This window comes from Tympanuchus pallidicinctus, unplaced genomic scaffold (assembly GCF_026119805.1).
Source record: "Tympanuchus pallidicinctus isolate F22 unplaced genomic scaffold, pur_lepc_1.0 scaffold24, whole genome shotgun sequence".
Classification (NCBI taxonomy): Eukaryota; Metazoa; Chordata; class Aves; order Galliformes; family Phasianidae; genus Tympanuchus; species Tympanuchus pallidicinctus.
The window spans coordinates 7,171,041-7,188,343 of NW_026294741.1; the positions used below are offsets into that span (position 1 = coordinate 7,171,041).

The 17,303-nt window shown below is 46.6% G+C and overlaps 1 protein-coding gene across 4 annotated transcripts in view; it reads left to right on the top strand.

The window, feature by feature from the left end:
* CLIP2 (CAP-Gly domain containing linker protein 2) overlaps positions 1–17,303 on the top strand; it is a 58,374-nt gene that overhangs the window by 28,862 nt on the left and 12,209 nt on the right. For 3 of the 4 annotated variants that reach the window (XR_008208035.1, XM_052688471.1, XM_052688470.1), the window contains exons 4-10: positions 3,418–3,542; positions 6,281–6,494; positions 7,392–7,589; positions 8,817–8,920; positions 10,230–10,290; positions 13,444–13,548; positions 15,291–16,235. Coding sequence is in view for 3 of the 4 variants with exons in the window: in XM_052688471.1 (XP_052544431.1) it covers positions 3,418–3,542; positions 6,281–6,494; positions 7,392–7,589; positions 8,817–8,920; positions 10,230–10,290; positions 13,444–13,548; positions 15,291–16,235 (1,752 nt within the window). In the remaining variant the exon portion in view is untranslated. The remainder of the gene's footprint in view (positions 1–3,417; positions 3,543–6,280; positions 6,495–7,391; positions 7,590–8,816; positions 8,921–10,229; positions 10,291–13,443; positions 13,549–15,290; positions 16,236–17,303) is intronic. The other variant, XM_052688472.1, reaches the window with a different exon arrangement.

Consider the following 17,303-nt stretch of genomic DNA (forward strand, 5'->3'; position numbering starts at 1 on the left):
AGATGGGCTCCAGTTCTTGCTGGTATCATCCACTGTCAGTGTAGATGAACAAGAACAGCTCATGCTGTTCATTAGAAGTAGTTGGCAGTCTCAAGTTGGGCACTCACGCTCTGGGCTGTGACCACTGATTGGGGAACTGGTGTCATGCTGTGCATGGAGGTGCTCACCAGCCACACAGCCCAACACCCTGTAGCCTCTCTATAGCTCTGGATACATGGGCTGATTTTTGGGTGGTCCTGTGTGGAGCCAGGTCTTGGATTCAACGATCCTTATGGGTCTCTTCCATGGGATATCGTATGATTGTAAGATGGTCCTCTGAGTAAAGAAAGCACAGATGTGTCAGTATGTTGGGCTTGTTTATGTTCCCACCTTGGTCAGCAGCCTTACCTTGTGGAAATGGCTTGGAAAAGAGCAGAGAAAATGAACGGGGATGGAGTATGAGATTTATGAGCAGGCAGCACAGCATCATCTCTGTGGTTTCTGCCTGGGGATGTGCTCAAGCAGGGGTCTGCAGCCTGTGAACTGTGCCTGACACTGGAAAACAGTCCCTGTTGATCTGAATTAGTGTTTTTTGGTCTTTTTTCCCCTCTGCCTAAGCAGTGAATCACAGTGTGTCACTCACAGGCCCTGGGTTGAGGTTCTTGCTGAGAGTAAAAGCAGGGTGTAAGGGAGAAGAGCAAATGCAGATGACAGGAGTTGGACCTGCAGCAGCCAGATCAAGGCATGGCCTGGTGCTAATTGGACAAATTGTTTAAATGATACATTAGCAGCTCTGATGAAGACAGTGTCTGGGAGATCAGCATCATTGCCTTTGCAGCCCTGGGATACTGGTCTGAATCCAATTTTGTCATTCTGATGAGAAAGCCATAGTAAAATAGGATGTCAGTGTTACTACAGATAGCAGGAAGGTGGGTGGACCTCTTTGATGACTGCACAGCGCTTTTCTCGTGCACTCTGAAGGATAAAGAACCATTTTGTATCTGTGGCTTCTCATCATTCTGAAGGTCAAGCTCAAGACTTTAAGACTGCTGGAGAGATTTTGTTGAGGAGGTCAAAACACAGATCTCTGGACAGAGGCATGGAAAGGGAGCTCCATACACTCAGTGCTGGAGATGTGGCCCTGAGTACTGTGCCAGATGGACACTCATAGACAGTTGTTTTATTTTGTAGTGAAACTGCTTCTATCTTCCTCCCAAGGTGTGATAGTTCTGATTTGTTGAAGGGTAGAATAGAAACAAACGCTTCTGTTTTGATGAGCACATTTGCTGTGTGTGCTGATGTGACCTGCCAGCTGGCTTTTTCCAAAGCATGTTGTTTGTTTTAGCAGTGTTAACAGATTATCAAGGCTGAATAAATCTGCGTGTCTGCGTTGGATGAGTTCTCGAGGCTCTCCATCCGTGAGAGTTTGTTGTGTTTGCCAGAAGTTGGGAGGTTCACCATGGGCTGCCATGCAAGTGTGACAGAATAACTCTTAAAAGAGAAAAGTAAAATGGAATCATGTAGCCATCTGGGGGAGTTCTTTGCCCAGAGGGCTGCTGGTGTCCCATCCCTGGAGGTGCCCAAGGCCATGGATGGGCCCTGGGCAGCCTGAGCTGGTGGGTGCACCCAGCCCACAACATGGGGTTGGAGTTGGATGGCCTTTGGGGTCTTTTCCAACCTATCCACCCTTTGACTTTCTGTGCTGTGTGGAAGTGGTGGCCCTTTGCAGTGTGGTAAGAATCTCACTGATGGAGGGAGCTCATCAGGTTTTTTGAGGGAGCTTCCCAGAAGTGTTAAATTCCTATCGACGATGTTAAGATGAATTACAATTCTACTGAATGCAACTTGCAGCTCAAGAAACGTATTAGAAGGACATTAAATCATTGCATTAATATTGAGAGAGTAAAACTGTCTAAACTCAAATAAGTCAAAAAAGAGGGCTGCTGTTTGACCACGAGTAAAGAATTTTACTGAGACTGCTTGAACCTATAACTGGCCAAGTACCCATTGCTGACATTAAACCATTTCACTCCTGGGCACAGTTTAGAACCTGAAAACTTTGTGATGCTTTTCCTCCTTTCTGCACTGAATCGAGTTTTCTCCATAAGTAACACTTGGCTAAATTCCTAGTGAGGGAAATTACAGAAAGCAAACTTGAGCTGCATGCAGCTTGGCCTCCTGGGACGTGGGGTAGCACCCATCCTGCAGAGCTGTGCTCTTTCAGGTGCAGTTATTTTTAGGTTGGGAACACTCATTTCCATTTGTGTTAAACCATGTGCAGGATATTTAGTGATTAAGGATTGGTAAATCTGTTACATCCTCAGCCCAGAGTATGTAAGATTGGAGATTTGTGTTCTGTCACTGTTTTCTGTAGGATAATATTATTTTGTTGACACCTATTAATGTAGAATTTAATATTAAGAAAATTAATAACCACCAGTCATTGAAGATAGAAGCTGTAGATCTAATTTTAAGATTGTTAAGCTTTCTTCCTTGAACGCAGGCTTAGCAGAGGCCAAAAAAGGTTTAAATTATGTGCTGATTCACTCGAATCCTTAGAACATCCCTCCTACTTCTCCATCCTTCTTGTCTCAGCACAAATATCTAATGAAACCCATAGGTGTAAAGATAGTGGCAGCTGGTAGAGCTGCTGCTCAGTGAAACATGTTCTCATTGCAGTGATCACAGCACGGCTTTGTGCATTCCTGACCTGCGCTGTCCTGGGGTCTGCTCTGCACATTGAAAGTTTTAAGTGTACAAATGGGAGCAAAAGGTGTGATTTATTCTTATTTCTCCACGGTGGGGGTGGAAAACCAGGTGGCAGTTGAAGCCTCGCAGTACAAGACGACCCTGTTTCACATGGCATTTTAACTCAGTGAATTGATGTAGAGTGCGTAGGTAAAAGCACAGCTCTTTCTGAACAAAATATCTTTATTTTGAGAGGTTTGCTGGAAGGGCTGTTGGCTATGTGCTATCAAACCCTACACGAGGATGAGCTGACAAGCAGTGTGAATGCCTTGCTGCTCAGATTATCCCTTTGAAATCCTGTCCCAGAGCTGCCAGCTGAAAGAGCAGAGAGCTGAAACCCCATTAGTGCGGATGTTCGTTCTTTGCAGAAGGCTGTGCTTGGAGGGCTGAACTCCTTCAAGGCCTGACGAGCGACTGTATGCAATTAGTTGATGTTCTTGTTGTATTTGTCCTGACGTCTCCCAGACGGGCATGTCAAAAAGTGGGAGATTTGCTTGTAGATGGGAAAGATATCTTTAGTGCCAGGAGACTTTGGTGTGAAAATTATCTCTTCTGGTTTCATTACATCTACAGTGGAAAATCTGATTGATATCATTTTCTCCCCCTTCTCTCTCCATAGCTATCCCAGCTTTAGTTGACCTGCACTAAAGCCATTTTTGCCTCTAACCCTCAGCATTTTATCCCCAACAGGTTGGTGGGACGAAGACAGGAGTTGTGCGCTACGTGGGAGAGACAGATTTTGCCAAAGGAGAGTGGTGTGGAGTGGAGCTGGATGAGCCCTTGGGGAAGAATGATGGGGCTGTGGCTGGGACAAGGTACCGAGCACCCCAAAACTCAGCCCGGGCATGTGGGGTCCGAGCACCTTTTGGGTGATGGCACCAAACACCATTTGGGGCTGGGAGGAATGGCTGGGGTGCTTGGCTGGATGTGGTGGGGTGGGAGGAAGAATCCAGTTCTTGCTTTTTGTTCTTGTATTTAATTCTGTAATTCATAAATCATAAATTGCTAGGGTTGGAAAAGACTAAGATCCCCCAACCCACTCCCACCATCCCCACTGTCCACATCTTTCAGTGCCACATCTCCATAGCCCTGGAACACCTCCAGGAATGGTGACCCACCACCTCCCTGGGCAGCTGTATGCTGATGGATCTTACCAGCTCTGCCTCAATGGACTCTTCCATCATTTTTGTTTCAAAAAAAGCCTTTGTTGTATCTAGATAACCAGGCAGGGACACCCAGCAAGCTTCCCAAGAAGTGATGTTTCTGTTCACGTAGAAATGAGATGAGGGAATGCCCCCAGAATCACATCCTGAGTTTGATGATGTTCAGATCAGTGCTTTGACTCTCATCCAACACAGGTGGAACTGATTTCCTGTCCTCCACGAGCCCCTTTCAGGGGAAATACAGTTGATTTTGCAGAGCTTCTTAAGGGAAACTCGCATTAAAAGTGAGCTTTAACTTTGAAACAACTCAGGAACTGAGAGTTCCTCTGCTGTTAAAGCTCAGGTTCTGTAATAAAGGTTTCTTGTGTTGAATCAGCAGTCATATGTTCTCATTTAAAATCAGAGAAACTCTGCCTTGTTCAATGTCAGGGCAAGAAAGCAGTAGATGATTGGCAGCAGATGGCTGAGTTCCAGCCTGTTCTCAAATGAAAAGAATCAATGTGATGGAGTGGATCCAAGTCCCTGCTTTCTTTATCATGCAAAATAAATTATCTCTAAGCTTAATCTTCAGGTTGTCAAGAAATGATTTATTGTCTTTGTGCATATGGGATGCGAGGAAGGCAGATGTGAGTGGTCAGGGTGCTTTCTGCTTCTTGTCTTCACACCTCTATTGCTGGGTTTTGAAAGCCCAGGCCATCTTACTTCTGGAACTGCTGTGTCATGGTTTTATTTTGCTATGTTGTGTACTGTGTCTGCAAGATGTCTCTTGTCTTGCATTTCATGCTTTGTTCCTGCTCTTGATTCTATGGCAGGATCAAGGAAATGGAGTGAATTCAGAGTTTCTGGTTAAAGAGGGGAAATTTAGGGGAAGTTGTAAGGCATCCCTGCCCTGTGCATCCCAGCCAATGATGCAGATCTCCTAGCATAGTAAACACATGCCCCTGCTCATCCCTTGAGCCTTCATCTAACCTTCTGGTTTTGCAGCAGTGAGAATGGCTCATTGGCAGCTGCCAGCACGCACTGATTTCATCAGCAGGGTTTTAGAGGAAAGCCCTCAAAATAAACCTGACTCCCTTGGGGCATGCAGGAACCTCTTAAACTGCCTTTCCAATGTTTGCCACGGCTGCTAGGTGTTCCTGGATACTGCCCTGAGTTCATCCTGCCAGAATTAGTCTGGGAAGAGACTGCCAAGGGCTCTGCTTTGGTGCTTGTTGCCATCTAGTGAGCATGCTTGGCCTGGCTGCCCAAGGCTCTGTGCTGCAGTACCTGGTTGCTACAGCTGTGCTAAGGACAAGGGGTAAATGAGTAGCAAAGGATTCCATCCCCATCCTTGCTGAGGTGAGCTCTCTGAGTGAGCTGATGGTAGATCAGCTGAATTTACTGATTCTCCTCAAGCTGAAGAAGGTTTTCTAGCAGATGTTTCTTATGCCAAGTGTTCTGGACCCAATTCTCGTTTATGAACTATATAAAAGTTAATTGCAACCGCTTCCAGTCTGGACTAAAAGTAGGTGGGTAGATGCAGTGTGATGCAGGTTCTAATTTGCAAACAGCTGCTTGAGGGGCTGTGTTGTAAAACCTCAAGTACCAGTTTGTGTTTAGAACATGTAGACCAGTGCCATGCTGTTGGGCTGCCTGTGCCAGATGTGGTTGATAAGATGATGCTGAGGAAGGCTTTGTCTGGTTTGCAAGAGGTCACACAGATTTTCCTGCTTTTTTTCCATTCTGGATTAAGATCTGCCTGTGGCACGCTGGATTTTCCAAACCCAGGAGCCTTAGCAGCAAACAGGGGCTAAGCAGTTTTGGATCATAGGGTCTTATTTTTTTTTTTCTTTAAGGGTTATTTTTTGGGGAAGGGCGGGGAGGAGTGGGGAGTTGAGCAGGTGTTTGAAAACAAATTGCTCTCTTCTGGGTGGGGATCAGGCTGTTCTCTGGCCTCCCAAGCACACAGAGCTCTGTGACGCAGCCCTGTGACCGCTTCCAAGTAAAAGCCTTTTGGAAGCAGCTGCTCACGTCTGGAGAAAAAGGACTCGTGCTGGCAGAGCTTGAGCTGAAAGCTGCTACTCCTCATGCTCTGGAAGGACAAATTTACTGGTAGAACACAGTGCAGAGCTGTATGATTTGTGAATACACTTTGCTGTGCGACTTTCTTGCAAGTAGGGTGGAGAGCACCCAGATGCTGGTTTGGGGAGGCCTGGTTTGCTTCTCGAAGGAAGGAGTGTGTGTGCTCTCATTGCATTTGTGTATTGGGATACTATCTGGGCAACCACATGGCTCTTTCCTGGCAGCTCATCAAAATGTGTAGCAATTAGTGCGTGGCAATGCCCTTCTGCAGGGCTTGGGCAAGGTGGATACTATCACCCTTCTGACACAGAGCATCTGTCCTGTTGCAGGTATTTTCAGTGCCCTCCCAAGTTCGGCCTCTTTGCTCCCATCCACAAGGTGATTCGGATTGGGTTCCCATCAACCAGCCCTGCCAAGGCGAAGAAGAGCAAGCGGATGGCCATGGGAGTGTCTGCCCTAACCCACAGCCCCAGCAGCTCCTCCATCAGCTCTGTCAGCTCCGTGGCTTCATCTGTTGGGGGCAGGCCCAGCCGCAGTGGGCTGGTAAGTGGCTTTTTCCACTCTCCATCTGCTGAGGGACTCAGCTCTGCGAGGTGGGAGGGCTGGAGTTCGGTTTCAGCAGCTGCACTGCGGCAGCTGCTCCTTCCCTGTCAATGAGATGAGGAAAGTGGAGTTTGGGATATGGTTTCCGACCTTACAAATTGGACTCCTTCCACGGATGTGAGAGGTGTAACCAGACACTGAGCAATTGTGACTATTACAGTCACAATTTGCAATGGGCTGCACCTCAGCTCTGCTGTCAAGTGCAAGTTTTGTTATAAGATCCCTGCACAAAATGCCATTGCTTCCTGCCCATGTGTTTGTGTAGCAGTGTGCTGTTAAGCAGCTCTGCCTTCCAGCCCTGCAGTGACTGCATTTCAGCTCCAAGGGGTGACACTCTCCTGGATCACATGCCTTGTGCTTTGGAAGATGCTCAAGAAGGCAGACACCAGAGCAGCAGAAATATCATTAAAAGCTCTGACGTAGTGTTTGCTGCATAGCACCTGCAGTCCTCTTGGCTGGGGACAAGGGTGCAGTACCCATCACTGGGAATGGATCCAACCAAACAACACCACTCTCCTTTTGAGTTCAATCTTCCTAACTGAGCTCGCTTGGGGACTGCACCAATGCTGGGCATCAACAAAATATATTTTAAAAGGCAGGCAGTACAGTGCATGCTAATCTTAACCCAATTCCCACCTTTTGGGAAGTGATTCTTCCATTGCAGCATGGCAGAGCAAGGTTTCTGCCAACTCATTAACCTGGCCTGTGAGGCCCAGAGGTTCCAAAGCTGGAACTGCAGTTCTGTACAGCCTAATAAATGATCAGTAGACCTGGACTTCAAGCTATTCTAGACTGGGGAGAACATGGCTTTATTCTATCTCTTTATCTCTTCTTCAGCTGACAGAGACCTCCTCTCGTTACGCCCGTAAAATCTCTGGCACCACAGCTCTCCAGGAGGCTCTGAAGGAGAAGCAGCAGCACATCGAGCAGCTGCTGGCAGAGCGTGACCTGGAGAGGGCCGAGGTGGCCAAGGCCACCAGTCACATCTGTGAGGTGGAGAAGGAGATTGCCATCATGAAGGCCCAACACGAGCAGGTAGGAGGAGGGGTGGCGCAGAGGGCGCTGAGGCCATGACACTGCTGCCCAAAGAAGCTGTGGGTGCCCCATCCCTGGAGGTGCCCAAAGCTGTGGGTGAGCACTGGGCAGCCTCAGCTGGTGGGGGGCACCCAGCCCACAGCAGAGGGTTGGATCTGGATGAGCTGGAAGGTCCCTTCCAACCCAACCTGTTCCATGGTACCTCATGTGCAAACCAGGCTCTAACTTTCTGCCTTTTGTGTGGAGGAAGCTTCCCACGCAGCAGGCTTTCTCCATTCCTGCTGCTGGAACATGCTCTCTCTTCTTCAAGGAAGGAGCACAAACAGGGCTATGCCAGTCCAAGGACAGAAGGTGGTTTGCTTTTCAATAGATCTGGGTGCTGAAATACAGTGGGAAACAAGCACAGTGCCCTGAGCCACCCGCTCTGGCCTTGGCTGTGGCTGCACTGCGGCATTCTATGATACTGTCAGATGCTGCATCAGTTGGTGTAAGTCCCTGCTTATCCAGAGGGATGATTTAATCATACTAAGAGTTGGCAACTGTAAGGAAAGCAGGCTGATCGTGCTAATACTTTGAATTTTGTTCAAGATTGTATGTAGATGGTATTTTATCCACCTGAATGTACAAAGAAAGGAGTCACATGTTTATGCTGTTCATCCATGTGTGGCTCCCTAATAAACTGTTCTTACCCTGAGTTCCTTGCTCCTGTTAGAAGCCCTGCTCAGCTGCAGGGAGCAGGGATGGGTAGCACTGACTCTCTTTGTGGTGGGCCACACCTGCCTGCCAGAACCATGGGAGGAAGTGGTAAATCAACTGCAAGCTGACGTCTTCCTTCTGGAATGATATTTTCTGGTAATTATCAGTGATGAATTAATGGGAGCCTAAAATGATTCTCCTGCTCAGTGATGAGGGCAGAACTGGATCTGGTGACTTCGGACCAGGTTTTCAAAACTGTTTGGGCTATGAGTGCTTAAATCTAATCAGAGCTGGATTCTCCAAAGGGCTCCAATCTGAAAGACACTGAAACATGGATCAGATTTACAGCTGGAGGAGATTGAGCAGGTTTTTTTGATGCTTATGTCCTGGGCAAATCTACCTTCTTATAATAGCAGCCTCTGAAATAGATCATCAGAACCTTCTGTTCCCTTGTTCTGATCCTTTTTTTAAACAGTTCTGTACGTCAAATGTTGCCAGCTTTTGTGAGTTGAGTTCTTTTTGTTGCTGCAGTATGTCACAGAGGCAGAGGGGAATCTCCAGCGAGCTCGAGCTCTGGTGGATGGGATGCAGAAGGAGAAGATTGAACTGCTGAACCAACTGGAAGAGGAGAAGAGGTAATATGGGAGTGAATGGGCATGGGGGAGTTGAAAAAGTGTAAGAGATGAAGCTCTTAGCTGTGAATGGCGTTGGTTGGATGTAAGGACAAGAAAGTGACTGGAGAGACATCCTGGGATGTCTCCTTGTATTTCACATGTGCTGTGCTCCCCTGTCTTGGCTACTACAATCTGCCTATTGCGTGGTTGGACCCATATTCTTGCCAAATACAGGTAGTTTTTCAGACAAAAAGCACTTCTGTTCCTGATGGGGACCCCAAACTGCTGGCACACCTGTGAGGACCCCAGTAACAACTTTCAGGCTGCTTGCATGTCCAAGAGCATGTGACAATGGCAGATATTGCCCTAACTGTACAATGTGGGCAACAGTTCTCTGCCACTGCTGGCTGATGGCCAAACAGCCTTGGTCTTCTGCTGGGCTATGAACCTATTGAAGGCTTCCAACCATCTTCCCCCTCTTTTGGTTCCTGATACTGAAGATACTGAACAGGGAGAAGTAGCATGTCTATCTCTCTGTGATGTGGTAATGTCGTGGACGTTGTGAGAAATGGAAGTCAAACTGGAATACATTCCCCATGTCCCAGGGGCCCCATGTGATGATGCATGCATTTCCTTTCTGGATGAGAGGAAAGATCTGTTTGTCATTCTTGGAGGCCAATTGCTCCATACGTATAACTGAACCCTCCAGTGGGAACGAAGGCATTTCTGTGTGTTAACTGAGAAAGCTGGAAATGGTGCTGGTTTCAGTGGGACGGTGCTCCTCCTGGAGAGGAGTTGTTCATTCATGCTCTTTGGGCAGGCAGCTCATTTTCCCAGCTCCAGGAGGCCCTTTAACCCACAACAGCTGAGCTATTTCCTAAATATCAACAGATGCCTCCTCTAATTAGGGGAGGTTTAGACAAGGAGGCTTGTTTATGAAGTTAGATATGTACTCTCACAGCTATTTTTGTCTCTGTAACTGAATCAGAGCCCTTACATCTGGCTGCCAGCGTAACATCTTCATTACTGCTATTTTTTTTTTTAAATCAGTAAAGAGAACAAAGAAGACTGAGTTCAGCAGAAGATTGAATTACTGTGTATTGTTATGAGATTTTACGTTCAGACTTTGCAAAAGAGTCCTAGGCACTTCCAGTATGAGGCTTTATGTGTATTTATGCATGGCAAATTGGTGCAACCTCTGTACTTTTTATGTAAAGTTCCTTCTTTTCTCATCTTTTTATTGCACAAGGGTGGCCCATGTGCAACGGCTGCTAGTAGGGTGCTCATCTGGGTGTTACTGATTGCTCTTTGTCTCTTCTTCCTCCCACAGGAAAGTGGAGGACTTGCAGTTCCGTGTGGAAGAAGAATCCATTACCAAGGGGGATTTGGAGGTAATCCCCACTGCCCTCACTGAGATGTGGGGGCCAAACTGGGAGCTGTGTGTGTGGTAATTCCTACCTGACTCTCTCTGCATCCTCTTTACTGATGGCTGTGGATATGTGTGACGGTTGATCTTTGGTATGTTGCCCCATCACTGGTAACAGTAGGAGTTGCCTAGAATTGCTCATGTCCAGCCAGCCTGGCTTTAGGTTTTGCCATGAGTTGTCAAGTTGTGTTAAAATTTGTTGCAATTAATAAACTGGAAGTGGTATTAGAGCTTGTCCTGAGTATGTGCAAAGAAAAAGGAAATATTTCTGTAACAGTGAGGCTCTGCTCTGCAGGTGTTAATTGTGGGGCTTTCCTCATCTTTAGCTATCGTGCTAGGTTGGCAACAGCCAGGAAAATCAAAGGACCTGCTTCAATTCTATCAGCAAAAGGCCAGGAAAATATGAAAACTAGGAGTATGTTGCTATGGATGTTACTGTCTTGGTATAAGCTTCTCTTTATCCAAAAGATAAGTAGAATCATGTTTGGTGGGTGTAAATCCGCAGTGCCCTGATGGCAGACCTGTGCCAAAGGACAGCAAAGTGCAGTTCCTGCCCTAGTGAGTGGGGAATGAAGTGGGTTTGATACTGAGCTGAGCTGATTGCTTTCCCCCAGTGCTTTAGAGAAGGGTCACTGATCCATCAGTCCCTTTGGGATGAGCACCAGGTGTGTTGCTCAGAAGTGATTCTCCTTTTCCCTGTGGTTTTTGGCTTTAGGGTTTGTCCTGTTGGGCAGTTCCATCCTTGATGCATTATAAACTTGGAGTTTTTCAGCATTTAGAGCTATGGATCCAATATTCAGACATTCGACACAGTGGGAGGATTTCTGTGTTAGCCTTGAAATGTGACCACAATTTAAGTCCTCCTTTGGTCCTGGTTGGCATTGCTGATGCTTTGGACGATGGAAGGCGATGGAAGGCAACGGCAGGGAAAACAAACAAACTTGGCAGGAAAGCTTTTTATAGTGTAAAACTGTTGTTACAGAAAAATATTTCCTTGGAGAGGTTGTTCCCCGTGCTTCTCTCCTGGAATCTGCATGGCACTTCACACACCACTGGAAATTCTGAGCCTAATAATGGGGATTAAGTCTGAAATGCAGTTCTGACCTTCCTCAAAGGGAAACTTTGATTTGAAGCTGACTCTTGGGGACTGGGCAAATCAAATGACATAAAATAAGAAATAAAGGAGAAGTTCTTGCAAATATTAAATGAAGCTGTGTTTAAGGCCTGTAAAAAGTCGATCCAGCTTTCTTCCCTGTTTTGTTTCTTTTTCTCCTCTATTCTCATACTGATTTTCAAGACTTGGAAAACAGTAGGTTTGATGGATGCTGAGGAGGAATATCAGGTGGCACTGAGGTGGCTTGCTGGAAATCTACGTGCCAACCTCAGGAATCCTGAGGAAGTCCTTTGTGGAGGTTCAGAGTTGAGTTCTGTGGTAGGTCAGCATCTGTGGCTACATGACTTCCCAGCAGTGAGGGCAGTTTCAGAAGTTTACGTTACTGAAAGGTATGTGGGTATTTTGAGCAAGAGTAAACTAATGAAAGTTCATTAGTGTTAATGGAATAACCATCCCTGTGAATGAATTCCAACCTGGAGCTCCATCTGAAGGTGTGGATCTTTGAGCTGTGTGGAGAATGGGAGAAGCCACTTGGTACCAAGTCAGAGTACCAAGGCTTGATTTTCTTGAATTAGGATGTGTTCAAAGAACTTCAGTGATTGCAGTGATGTTAACTGAGACGTTTGATAATGTTTGTTTTTGATACCACACCTTTTTTCCTCCTCTTGGGCTCAAACAGATCATGTAGGATATGGAGTAATCTGAATGTACCTGGTAGCTGTGATCTCTACAGTCTGTGTAAAATGGTATGTTTCAAGGCAAGAGAAACATGGATTTTCACAAGTATCAACTTCATTTGTAGACAGCCAATCAAACATTTGCAAAAAACAAACAAACAAACGAACAAAAAACACACAAATCATAAAACCAATTCCAATAGAGAAAGCAAATAATTCTATTGAAAATGAAGGTCAGAAAAGGGAGATTATAAATACATGTATATATATTACATTCAGAGCAAGTTCCTTTTATGGTATGTCCAGTTTATTCCAAAGGAAAGTGTTTTTGTAAGCTGGGGTGGGGTTTGCATCCACTTTTCCCATGTATCCCCTCTTTAGTTTATGGGAAACTTAACGTGATGTGACAGTGGTGATTGCAGAGCCCTGAAGTTTGCCACCAAGGGCATCTGTATGGTGCTTCTGCTTAAAGGGGAAGCACTGTATGGAGTCAGTGCTCTTGGATTTGGTCAGGTTATGACAGCTGCTTGATCTTAGCTTACTCATCTGTGCTATTTTTCTCAAGCTGTCTTTTGTAAGAGCCTACTAGTTTTAGGTTTTTGAAATTGCTTTGAAACTCACAGCAGCCCTATTCAAAATTAAGCACTGATTTGTATTACAGCCTGGTACCTGTATTTCTTTGATTTATGCTCAGTGCAGTGTGGTTTGGTTTTAGCAGACGCTGAGCACAGTATGACCTGCTGTTGTGTTTTTTCCACCTAGTGCAGGGTTCAAGGTGTCTCCAGAGCAAAAAGGATGGGAACTTCCAATACTTTTCAGTCAACCTGAAGAGCGAGAGACCTCTTTGTGTATCATCACTTCTTGCTTTGGAACCAGAACTGCAGTGTGCAATGATGCACAGTTTGAGAGTTTTATTTTTTAGCAGTCCTACTGTAAATCTGATCAACCTTATGAGGAGAGGTGTGGGAGAATCATTGCAAGATCGTTTTGTGATGCAAGAGTCTTGTACTGGTGGTCTGCAGCAGTCAGAGTTCTGCTTTTTAGCAATTACCTTCAGTATACTCCTAATGCAGAGGGCCGTTTTCCCCTTGGATTGCATTTTGTTGTGAATAGCTGCTATGAGTACCATGTAAAAATCCCACAGTGACCGTTTTCTGTTTGGTTGGATTTTTCCTGCTTGTTTGGATCTTTATTCTCCTCCTGTTGTGAACTACCTTTCCTTATCCTGTATGCCAGAGATGATGTTGCAGCCTTCTCTCTCCCTCTCTCTCCCTCTCTCTCCCCTCCCTTTCCCCATCTCTACTGTTCCTTTCCCCTGTGTGACCAGACTCAGACGCAGTTGGAGCATGCCCGAATACGGGAGCTCGAGCAGAGCCTGCTGTTTGAGAAGGCACAGGCTGAGAAACTCCTCAGAGAATTAGAGGACACCAGGGTAATCCACTGCCACTTACCCTGCCTGCAGAACAGCGCTTGCCCCACGCTGATGCTCGTGATACCGCTTTGGGTTTCATTTTGGTTTATGCGGTTGATTGGTTTTGGCTTGAATGTAGGCATCCCTGATTTTTATTTGGTTTGGTTTTTCTTTGCTCTCTCCCTCCCTGGAAATGGTAGCACTGTCTGATTTCTAGCTTGGCTTCTTGCGGGGAGGACATGTTTCCCAGATTGAGCTTGCTTCTCTGCCCCATGCCACCATTTGACCATGAGCTCTTCACAACTCATCATTCAATTAACATGCTCAAATAATACCTGCAACCCTGCGCGATTCATGCTGCCCAAAGGCTGCAATAGGAAATAACATTGCAATCAGCATTCCTTTGTCCCCGCTCCAGCCGTGGGAGCTGTGGTTCAAAATGAAAGAGCAGTGGTGAGGCCAAATGGGACAGCTCCAATCCTTGTCCAGCAATGTAGGTACGCACTGCCCGTGTGAACCTGCACCCAATCCTGAAAGAATCATACAATTGTTAAGGTTGGAAAAGACCTCTAAGATCGTCTCATCCAAATGTCCACCTAGCACCAACACTGCCCAGTAACCCATGTCCCTTTCCTAAAACACTTCCAGGGATGGTGACTCCACCACCTCTCAGCAACATGTTCCAATGCCTAACCGCTCCTTCTGAGGAGAAGTTCTTCCTAATGTCCAACCTGACAGCTGCCAGATGTGGAAAGATCTTTCTCCTGCTGTTGGGTGGTGTGGGAAGTGGCCAGCTCACTGTGACGAGCCTGCTTCTCAGCCGTGGGTTTGTTAGAGTTGAAAACACAACTGTGAGATTTTTCAAAAGGTTTCTAAATGGTTGGAGTGCCCCTTTGCCCAACTAAAAGCAAAACTGTCCAGTCCTCCTGGGCTGGTGGTTGTGGGGGATACGGCGAATGAAATGGAGTTATTTTGATACTGGGAAATTCAGTTGGTTTCCTTGTTTCTTCTGCTTTTTCCTAATATTTCAGCTGGTCATATCTCCTCTTCTACATCCATTGCCAGAGCACACCCAACTCCCTGTGACCAGCAGGCAGTTCTGCCCTCTTAGGTTGTGTTCATGTTGTATGGCACTGATCCACAGGCCTTATGCTCCCTGTTAACCATCATGAGATTTGTTGTCCCGCATCCTCTAGCCTTATTTTTACTTTCCTGACAAACTCTAACAAGTACTCATGCGTAAAATCCCTTTTCCTTTTTACACCAGGGTAAGCAAATGACAAGCAGAGGTGGGGTCTGTAGGCCAAGGTTTGCTGAGCAAGAATGGAAACATTTTGCTTAATGCTGGCTTCAATGCTTGCGGTCTTCCTGCATGTGCAGTCACATTTCCTCTGTGCATCATCTGGCAAGGTGCCTGGTCTGGAAATATAATGGCCTTTCAGGACATTATTTTTTCATAAACTGCTGATGCTGCTCCCTAGCAAACTTAAAGGGTTTTGTCCAAGGTATGTATTTCTGTCTTGAAAATAAGTTGGCTCCTATTAGAAAAGCAAACTGGCCCAAAGATGTAGCTATCAGTTATCGGTGATAATTACCCTGGTGCAAAACTGTGCTCAGGTTGGAGGGTGCTGGGTGTCCTTCCCCTTTTATTTGAATTTTGACTAACGTACTTCGGATCTACTTCCACCGCAGCCCATTTCCTAAAGGGATGGGTGCAGCAATGGGCAGTGGGTGCTGACTTTGTCTTCTCTGTCCCGTTGCAGCTGACCACGGTGGCGGAGCAGTCCCGGATCCTGCAGCTGGAGGAGGAGCTGAGCCTGCGGCGCAGCGAGGTGGATGAGCTGCGGCAGTGCTTGCGGAGCTCGCACCAGGCAGAGACCCCCGAGCACAGCCTTGGCTTGCAGTCTGAGGCACTTCGTCTGCGGGATCAGCTGCTGTCTGCCAACAAGGAGCACCAGAAGGAGAGCAGCCAGCTGAAGGAGAAGTATGAGAAGACGTTAAAGAAGTACCAGCAGGAGATGGAGAAGCTGAAAGCCGTCAATGAGAAGTATTCGCAAGAAATCGTTGACTTAAAGCATAAGGTTCAGCAGGCCACCAATGAGAACATGGGACTGATGGACAACTGGAAGTCCAAGCTGGACACGTTAGCTTCTGACCACCAGAAGTCTCTGGAGGACCTCAAAGCCACACTGAACACAGGCCCTGACACTCAGCACAAGGAGATTGTGGAGCTGAAGGCGGTGGTGGAGAGCATCAAGATGGAACACCAGCTTGAGCTGGAGAACCTGAAGGCAAAGCATGACATCGAGACGGCTGTTCACATAAAGGAGAAAGAGAGCCTCAAACTGAAGCTGCAAGAGGCTGTGGATGAAGTGGAAAAAAGTAACAGCAACTGGAAAATGCAACTGGAAACCAAAAGCAATCAGCACCTTCTCGAGCTCCAGGACGTGAAGGACAAGTGTCGGGATGCTGAGCTGAGGGTGCATGAACTGGAGAAACTTCACAGCGAATACAAAGATCAGACACAAGCAATAGCTTTCTTGAAAGAGCAGATTTCTTTAGCTGAGAAGAAGATGTCGGACTATGAAACTCTCCAGAAAACAGAAGCCCAGAACAAACAGGAGATCCACAGATTGCAGGAAAAAGTGCTTGTCTTAGAGAACAAGCTGCAGTCCATGGAAGCCTTACATCCTTCTCAGCATGCAAATGTATGACTTCTGGGTCATTTTGCTTAGTTGTTATCACTGTTAATAATTCTTCCTAGGAGTAGCACTCAGCTGCTGTCTTGTGCAGTTTGCTGAGGCTTCTGTGGTTTTACTTTCTGTTGATGATGCTTTTTCTGTGCTGCAGCTCCATTCGGGGACTTTCCATCCTTGAAAGCCATTACAGTAGTATAGAAAGTAAGAGTCAAAAGCAGGTGGGCCACGTTTGGGTTCAAAGCTGTGTTAGTGTTGTGATAGCAGAACATGGCTGTTGTGGTTTGGCAGGGAGAGGTGCTCATTCTGAGAAAGCAGTGTCCTTAGCTGAAAAAGCATCATTTCTGCTGTGCATCTGTTGTTCTCTGAGGAGCTGCAACAGGCTTCAGGAGCAAGGTCCTCCAGGGGAAGGTGGAGGATAGGGTGAAAGAAGCACTGTGTGTGCTAAGGGAGAACATGGAGTATGATTTGAGAGCCTCAGCAGGGTTGAGCTGGGTGGAAAGCAAGCAGCGTGGCCTGATGGCATATTTGGGAGATGTTAGGAAATGCTGTAATTTATTGGGGTTGTAGTGGGAGAGCTGCTAGCAGGGTTCAGAGTGGCACCAGGCCAGGGAAATAAAATGCCTGATTGAATGAGAGTCCTGAGCCTCCCCCAGGAAGGCTAGGTGAAAGCAGTGGTACTGTGAAGTATGTGACTGACTCACAGGCTTTTCACTAGAGTGAAGCAGGGAGGTTGCCACCCATGGCCCTAGAGCAGGACCTCTGTTTGTGTTTGGCTTTGGCATGAGAAATGAGCTAGCAGCCAACTTGAGCTTGTGCACGTGGGGATGAGGAAAAGGAAAATAAGCCATAAAATGTTCACATTTTGAGAACATTCATTTGAAATCTATTACCAGGAGATGTAGTCTGTTCCAGACTGAGGTGCCAATGAAGTGGATATAATGTCTGTGTTTAATTTGCCAGCATGAACAACCCCACTGAAATCATTTGTACCGCTAGGCAACAAAGTGAAGCCAATGAATTAATGTTGGCCAAGTCGGAGCCTCATGCCTGCAGAAAGACTTCCTCCACTGAAGAGGA